This window comes from Arachis stenosperma, chromosome 1, assembly GCF_014773155.1.
Source record: "Arachis stenosperma cultivar V10309 chromosome 1, arast.V10309.gnm1.PFL2, whole genome shotgun sequence".
Classification (NCBI taxonomy): domain Eukaryota; kingdom Viridiplantae; phylum Streptophyta; class Magnoliopsida; order Fabales; family Fabaceae; genus Arachis; species Arachis stenosperma.
The window spans coordinates 43,439,810-43,448,397 of record NC_080377.1 but is presented as its reverse complement, the minus strand read 5'-3'; the positions used below and the strand labels follow the sequence as shown (position 1 = coordinate 43,448,397).

The 8,588-nt window shown below is 36.8% G+C and overlaps 1 protein-coding gene across 1 annotated transcript; it reads right to left on the bottom strand.

The window, feature by feature from the left end:
• Positions 1-1,023: 1,023 nt before the first annotated feature.
• Positions 1,024-2,287, bottom strand: LOC130936316 (ethylene-responsive transcription factor ERF038-like). The gene has a single exon (XM_057866369.1). The coding sequence runs from the start codon at positions 2,200-2,202 to the stop codon at positions 1,522-1,524; it is 681 nt and encodes a 226-aa protein (XP_057722352.1). The 5' UTR covers positions 2,203-2,287; the 3' UTR covers positions 1,024-1,521.
• Between the last annotated feature and the right edge of the window lie 6,301 nt (positions 2,288-8,588).

Genomic DNA, 8,588 nt, shown 5'->3' with positions numbered 1-8,588 from the left:
GCTAGGGGAGGGGAACATCACATTAGGTTAGATTTTTTTTTTTTAGCATCAAGACGATGCCGTTTTAAGGAAAATAAAAAATTGGAGCCTTTAAAAACTTGTTCGATTTGCGTGGTTTGTCGGTTAATTATTGGTTCAGCCGTTTTTTTCACCAATTTTTGCAAAACAGTTCTAGGAGTCAACCAGACCAGTCAGATGACTGGTTTCAATAATCCGGTCGAATTGGTCGGATCGATCTGATTTTTAGAACAATGCACGCTATCCTGTGCATATCGCAGAGGAGGCGTGATTTGTGGCCTTCTTCATTGAAACGTGTGCGGCTTTACAAAAGAGACGTTGCGGCGGAAGGAGGATGGCGTTGTTAGTCAGCGGCACAGGTGGAACGAGACTCAGCGGCTGGATAGCGCAGCGTGCGACTATAAAGAGAGATAAGAGTTTATGTGGTTGTTTTTTTTAACCGGGAATAAAAGTGAAAGACAAATTACGAATAGAGTGACTTTTTGAGTACTATTTTAATTTAGGTGAATTATATGATGCTTGATGTTTGTCTAACTTATTTTTTATGACAACTTTTAAATATTTAATAATTATTTATTTTTATATTTTATAAATTAAATATTAATTTTTAACTTCTTTTTATAAATTAGGCAAACACTTTTAGACACCGTAGTAATCACCTTTAATTTATTACAATTAGCTGTACCACTAATTGGCCTCTTGTACTTTTTCATAATGATATATCATCACCTTATGATATGCCTCTCCTTTCAGCTTTAAGTCAAAGATAAAAGCATAAAGCTGGTATATTTAATTAAAAAATAGTGCTATAATAATTTTATAACGACAAACATTAGTATTAGAACTTTAAAGAATTCTCACAATAAAACGTGGTCATCAACACTTTGTTATTCTAAATAAGCCAGGAGAAACAACAACTGGGAATCCGTAAAAGGAAATACCCATTTGAGAATCTTATTCCACAAACTAACCTCATACATAATTAAATGGAATTCTGACCAATAATGTTAAAAAAAAAAAAAAAAAACACTTGTTTTTCAGTAATTTTGATATAATTTAAGACATGAGGATCTGGAGATTAAGAGATCTAAATGTAAAAGACGATGATGGACAACTCGATTACCGTATCAAACACAATTGATGAGTGCAATATTTTTATTAGGACTAATATTTACAAAATCCTTGCATGAAAACCCCACTATACGTTGTGGAATTAAGGAAACAGCCAAGTGAAGAGGCACATCAATCAATCTATAGTAACAAATTTTGACCATTTTGTGGGTGGAAATAAACTTTGCAATTGGCAATTGGCCGATGACGCATGACATGCCATGGACCAAATTAAAGTAGATACTATAGCTAGGGGGCTTCAAGGTTCTAGGTAGTGGATAGAGTACCACCAAAAAAGTGAAAGGAACGAAAGGAAAAGAGGAAAAAGAAGCAGCACAATCAACAAAATGTAAAGGGAAACATAGGTTGTCCATACTAGGTAACTTAATAAGGCTACCATAAGAACGGTTCTTCAAGCCGGAAATCTGAGTCTAGATGTTCGGCTTCGGCTCCAGCTATGACCCAAGCCGAGAGGTAATGAAACTCATCAGAACTATGATTCAAGTCTGATGATAGATCAGGGAGATTCATGAACATGTCATGCTCACCCTTCGATAATGATGAAGTAGAACTTGATGATATTTGAGTTTGACTTGAAGAAGACTCGACTTGGCTTAGTTCGGACTCGGCTTCTAATTCTATGTCATGGCTTTCATGGTGATAATTCATGACGGCCGCTTTGGCTGCGGCTGCTTGAATGTCTTTAGGGCAATTGCTAGCCGGACGAGGCAATTCGGCTATTAGCTCAGGAAAATTGAGGTATGTTGAGCTGCCCTTGATTGTTAGAGCCGCCACATCATGAGCTCGAGCCGCCATCTCGGCCGTGGGAAAAGTTCCAAGCCAAATCCTAGATTTCTTCCTAGGCTCCCGAATTTCGGATACCCACTTTCCCCATTGGCGCATTCGTACTCCTCTATAAGTTGGGTGCCTCCCATCATTGCTCCTCTTCAAAACCACCTTCTTCTTCTTCTTGGAGGAGGAGGTAGAGGAGGACGTGGAGGGTATAATGGGGAAAGAGAAGGACGTAGTTGGTTGTGTTTCGCTCTCTAAAGGGACAGTTTCTTCCATGTCCATTGGAGGAAATAATGGAAAGTGAGAAGAGAGATTGTTGTGTGTGTGTGATGGAATGAGTGAAGGGGAAATATATGTGGTGAGTAAGCGAGAGCTTTGAATTAAGTTGAGGTGGGTGGAGCTGTGAACTATACTTATAATTCTTTCACATATTAATTAAAGAAATGGGCCCGGCTGAAAAGAAACAAACAAATGCTTCTGTGTGCACTTTGCATTGTATTCCTTTTATCTCACTTTCTTTCTGCCGTCACGGTTTGGACATTTATAAACCAGATTAATCTTATGGATAATTTTAACGTGGTAATTTAGTAGCACAAATACTTCTTAAATTGTGTCATTTGAAACCAATGAGAAAAAATTGTGGTTGAAGTTGTATAAAAAACCAAACAAGTAGTTGTTCTAAAAATGTATAAATATTTTATGACCAATTAAATTACACATCTAAAATATATTACATAAAATATTGATACTATTTTTTTCACTATCATTCTCTCTTATAAATATTTTGTCCAATACACACTAATGACTAATCTATACACAAATTACACTAAACTGAGTCATCATCTGTTTTCCTCCTTGCGAGGCAAGAATCCGACTCTTCTAAAGTTTTATTATTACTTTAGACATTATTAATCACCATTGAATTAAGATAATGAAGTTTAGAAAAAATAAATGTTATAAATTTAAAAATGATTAAAACATCACTTTACTATTTTACTAATATTGTCAGTTTAAAAGATCTTTTTTCGTGAGACAGTAAATCGAAGAATCATCCAAATAAAAACATGAAAAAGAAGAAAAATGACACAAATAACACTATTTACTACAACTTTGGATTAAGTATGAGTAATGACAATTACCAAACGTAAAAGTAGCCATACAGAAAGGCATAAAAATTTGTTTTATATAAATAATTTCCTCAAATTTGGTCCGTTCTTGTACAAATTAAATTTTCGTGTACATTGCTAAGAAAATACTTTGTTAAGCTCTCTAGCTTTCTCTTGATTATCCAAATTAAATGTACTATTCCTGTAGCGATATTGTTCATTTATTTTCTTGGTGTGACGTCATTTCGATCATATTCATTTAACAGCTTGATTAATTAGTGTCCAATATTAATCTTCAAGTGGATCTTACATTATTAGTGGCATTTTTCTTTGTATAATCATCATATCATATAATTGATGATAGCTTAGATGTCACACTGTCCATATCCGTGTATTTATCCTTAGCTCCAAATCAAAGTGGGGATCCAAAACAAAAATGGGCCTTAGGGTCTCATAATATATATTCAATTTTACCGTATAAATAAGATAAATTGTAAACGAGATATGTTTAAAATTATTTCGTTTATCATATAAATGAGATATGCATAATCGTTGTTTATATAAAAAATTCATGTACGGCGTGATTCCTGTCACATTCATTCATTTTTTTATTTCTTTTCTCTTTTTTTTAGACATTTTTTTATATTAGGGTTAAATACGATTTTGGTTTCTAAGATATAGGTTGAAAAATTTTTTAGCCTTCAACCTTTTTTTACATACAAAATTGTCCCTAAAATTCAGTATAATTTTAAAATCATCCTTTTAGATAGATTAATTTTTAAATGACAAAACTACCCCTTCTCTCTCTTTTCACCACCACCACCACCACTATTCCATCTACTACTACTCCATCACCATCTGTACCAAGAAACAACCTTCAACAACAACCTCAAATAAATCAAAATAAAACAGCAATTCATCACCAAAATCATCATCCTTAACAAAAAATAAGAAAATAATTATCATCATTGTCAAAACAAACATTAACAAGAAAGAGAGGGGAAGGGCGGCAGAGGGCAGGGAGGGAAGGGGAAGGGAGGTGCGGCTGTGATGCTAGAAACGCGAGGAATACAACCACCACCTCCCCAACGATGACAATAACACGAGAGACACAACTACCACCTACCATCATCATCTCCAAAATTCCTTCAGCAATGACACCACAGAAACATACTAAGGCCCCAAGCACACAAAAACCGATAACACAAATCATACCAAAGACTCACCACATAACTAACCTAAAACTTCACTTCCCTACAAGACAAACAAAATAAAGCAAAGAGAAATCCCCCGAAACACGCCAAGGCCCAATGAGCTATTAGGATTAGGATTGAAATAGTGAATAGAGAATAGATTGAATTCGAGGAATTCATCATAGAGTTAGCATTTGATTCGAAGAGGTTGTGCTATATCACAGTAACCACACATCCCAATGTTCCAGCAAACAACAACAACATTATTTTTCCCCAAAGAAAATGAAATTGTGAGGGACGTATGGTTTAGAACCCTCGTCATTAATACTATCGAAATGGGGGTTTGCACTTTCAACAGATTTGGAAAGAGGCAAGTTTGGAAAGCGAAGGAAGGGGAGAGGATGGGAAGGGCAGCAGAGGGCAGGGAGCCAGGGAGGGGATAGGGAAGGGAGGGAAGGGCTAGGGTGCAAGGGCGAGGGCGAGGGCCAAGCGACGACGAGGGCAAGGTGCTGCAAGGTGAGGGTGAGTCGCGGAGAGGTTATGGCGTGAGTTGCAGTGCTTCGAGGGCGAGGGCCAAGCGACGGCAAGGGTAAGGTGCTGTGAGGCAAGGTGCTGCAAGGCTAGGTGCTATGTGTCGTAGAGAGATTGCTCGAGGGAGTGGTGGTGATGATGTGACCGAGGATTTTAACGGTAGGGGAGAGGGAGGAGGGGGAGTCCAGGTAAGAGGGGAAGAGATGGATGTGGCGGTGGTTGGGCTCTGTATCTTCTGTTTTTTTTTTCTGAGGAAGAAGAAGAGATAATGTGATGAAGAAGAAGAAGAGAAGGGTATTTTAGTCCAAAGGACGATTTTAAATTATGTTGAACCTTAGGGATGATTTTCTATATAATAAAAGGTTGGGGACGAAAAAAATTTTCGGCCTATACCTTAGGGACCAAAATTGTACTTAACCCTTTATATTATTGAAGTATTTAGACATTATGACGCGCTTAGTTGTATGAGATGTGATGCGTGAGCATCTTATCTATCTTTTCCTAGTGAATTTGCATCTAAATTGTTGAGTTTAATTTAGAATTAATTATATTTTAGCCACTATGGATGCTATTTTGAGTTTTGTGCAATTTTATTTATTTTAGGTAGCATTCGGAGGGACTTGATGAAGTTTCTGCAGAGAAAAAGAAGAAACCAAAAAGATGACCAGTGAAGACCGACGCGGACGCATAGCTCACGTGACCGCGCGGAATGGAGAAATCGCAATGACGCGATCGCGTGCTTGACGCGAACGCGTGGACTGGAATCTGCACAAATGACGCGAATGCGAGGACGATGCGGACACGTCACATGCGCGATCTGCAAAAATACAAATGACGCTGGTTACGAATTTTGGGCTGTTTTGACCCACTTTTCAGCCCAGAAAACACAGATTAGAAGCTGCAGAATGGACAAATCAAGTGGTCCCCAACCATCAACTGAAGATCTGTTAATTAATTCGAATTTAAATTCAAATCTTATCTTTTAGGAAAAGATATTATTTTTAATTTTTGATTTTTAAACCTGTTAGGATTAGTAATAAATAGAAACTCTATACATTTAGACAGGTACCAGATTGTTACCAGAACCCTTATTTTTCTTCTCTGAACCATGAGCAACTAATCCTCCATTGTTGAGGTTAGGAGCTCTGTCTATTTGTAATGGATTAATTCGTTTGATCTTTTTAATTTATTCCATGCTTTGATTTATATTTCAATAATTGTTTTCGCTCTTTATTTTATGAATATGGGTGGAACGGAAGTAGGACCCATGTTCTAATTGAGTTCTTGTAAAACTTGGAAAAGCTCTTTACTTGAACAACAGCTTGGAAACATTTTATCCTAAATTTTAATTATTTGGATTTAATGGGATACGTGACATATAATCTCCTTATTTTTGGGTAATTAGAATTTTTGTGGCATATAAACTGAAAATTGATTTTTACCCTCTAATTGGAAGTAACTGACTAAGGAATTGGCAGTTAATAAATTTTAGAGGAGACTAGGAAGGTCTAAGGAATTAGGGCCTAGTCACATATAGTTTGCCATGAAATTATATCTTGCTTGATTAAATTAGTTAGTAATAAAAATTAATCCGAAAAAATAGATAACTCTGAAACCTTAACTATCTTCTCATTATATTATTCCCAACTTATTTATTTGTCTGTGTTTAATGCTCTTTGAATACCAAAACACTCTTTTCTGCTTGCCTAACTAATCCTATTAAATACTATTGTTGCTTAATCCATCAATCCTCGTGGGATCGACCCTTACTCACGTAAGGTATTACTTGGTACGACCCGGTGCACTTGCCGGTTAGTAAGTGTGGGTTATAAAAAACCGCATCAAGTTTTTGGCGCCGTTGTCGGGGATTGTTCGTGATTAACAACTATTAGTTGTTTGATTGTTTAGATTAGGCGTTTTAATTTTAATTTTATTTAAATATTATTTTATTATTTTTTCGAAAAAAAAAACTTACGTCCTTTTTAATTTCTTTTTTTTTCGTTTCCTTTACTTCCCCCCTCCCCTGTTCGTTTTTTTTATTTAGTTAAAAAAATAATAAAAAATAAAAAATAAAAATAAAAAAATTTATAAATAAATAGCACCAATATTTCTCTTAATTTTTGAAATTAAGTTTGGTGTTACCTATTTATTATTCTTCTATTTATTTTATTCAATATTTTTATCTCTTTACACAGGTTACCTCACTGGGAATTCTCTACACTCTAACGTAGAGATTCCCATTCTTTCTTGTGTTCTATTTGTTTATGCGCAGGAACAGAGACAAAGAACATCTCTTAGGCTTTGATCCTAAACCTGAAAGGACTTTCAGGCGGCGTTTACAACAAGCAAGACTTTGCAAGGCTGCAAAATCCACTATGGCAAATAATAATGCTAATGCCAATGTGGTAAATTCGAATGGGGATGATCAACAGAGGAGAGTGCTTGGCTCTTATTCTGCCCCTACTGCGGATCTTTATGGAAAAAGTATTGTGGTGCCTCCTATAAATGCAAACAACTTTGAGTTGAAGCCACAATTGGTCACCTTGGTGCAACAAAATTGCCAGTATCATGGACTTCCTCATGAAGATCCAAATCAGTTCATATCTGATTTTCTGCAGATATGTGATACTGTGAAGACAAATGGAGTGAATCCAGAGGTGTATAGACTCATGCTTTTTCCGTTTGCTCTGAGGGATAAAGCAAAGCTATGGCTAGATTTCCAACCAAAGGAGAGTTTGGATACTTGGGACAAGGTTGTTACTGAGTTTCTCACAAAATTTTTCCCACCTAAGAAGCTGACTAAGCTTAGGTTGGAGGTTCAGACCTTCAAACAGAAGGATGGTGAAACTCTGTATGAAGCTTGGGAGAGATACAAGCTACTGACTAGGCAATGCCCTCCAGACATGTTCTACAAATGGACCCAACTAGATATCTTTTATGAAGGCTTGGGTGAGATGTCCAAGATGAGCCTAGACACTTCTGCAGGCGGTTCATTGCACAAGAAGAAGACATCAGAGGAGACTATTGAGCTGATTGAATTGGTTGCAAGCAACCAATATTTATACTCATCTAACAGGAATCCTGTGAACTCTGAGATCCCTCAGAAGAGAGGCGTGTTGGAAGTAGAAGCTGTTAATGCTCTTCTTGCTCAGAATAAGCTGATGTCTCAACAAATAAATCTACTTACTCAACAGATGGGTGTCATGCAAGTCTCAGCTATCAACACCCAAAATCCAACACAGGAAGTCTCTTATGACATGGCAGGTAATTTTATGCAAAATGATAATTATGATTATGCTCAACCTTCTTCTGAACAGGTGAATTACATGGAGAGTGGTCCTAAAAATCCCAACAATGATCCATATTCTAAGACATACAATCAGGGGTGGAGGAATCACCCAAATTTTGGGTGGAAAGATCAACCTCAGAGACCTCAAAACTTTAACAATAATCCTCAGGGCGGTTTCCAACAGAACAATGATTTGGAAGCAATATTGGCAGGTTTTAGACAGGAAACCAGAGCATCCATCAAGAACCTGGAGATTCAAATGGGTCAAATCGCCACCAGAGTTAATGAAATTGATCAGAGGACCACTAATAGCCTTCCTAGTAACACAATTCTAAATTCAAGAGAGGAATGTAAGGCTATCTCCGTGATAAGTGGACAGGTGGAAAGTACGGAAGCACAAGTTATGCAGGAAACTAGAGCCTCCATTAGAAATTTAGAGGTGCTAGTGGGCCAACTGAGCAAGCGAATACTTGAGAAGTCTGCAAGTACATTTCAAGGTGATACATTGGTGAACCCAGGAGAAGATTGCAAGGTTATTCAATTGAGAAG

Excerpts from the sequence above, each read along its gene's own strand:
- LOC130936316 (XM_057866369.1), bottom strand. The coding sequence starts at position 2,202 with ATGGACATGGAAGAAACTGTCCCTTTAGAGAGCGAAACACAACCAACT.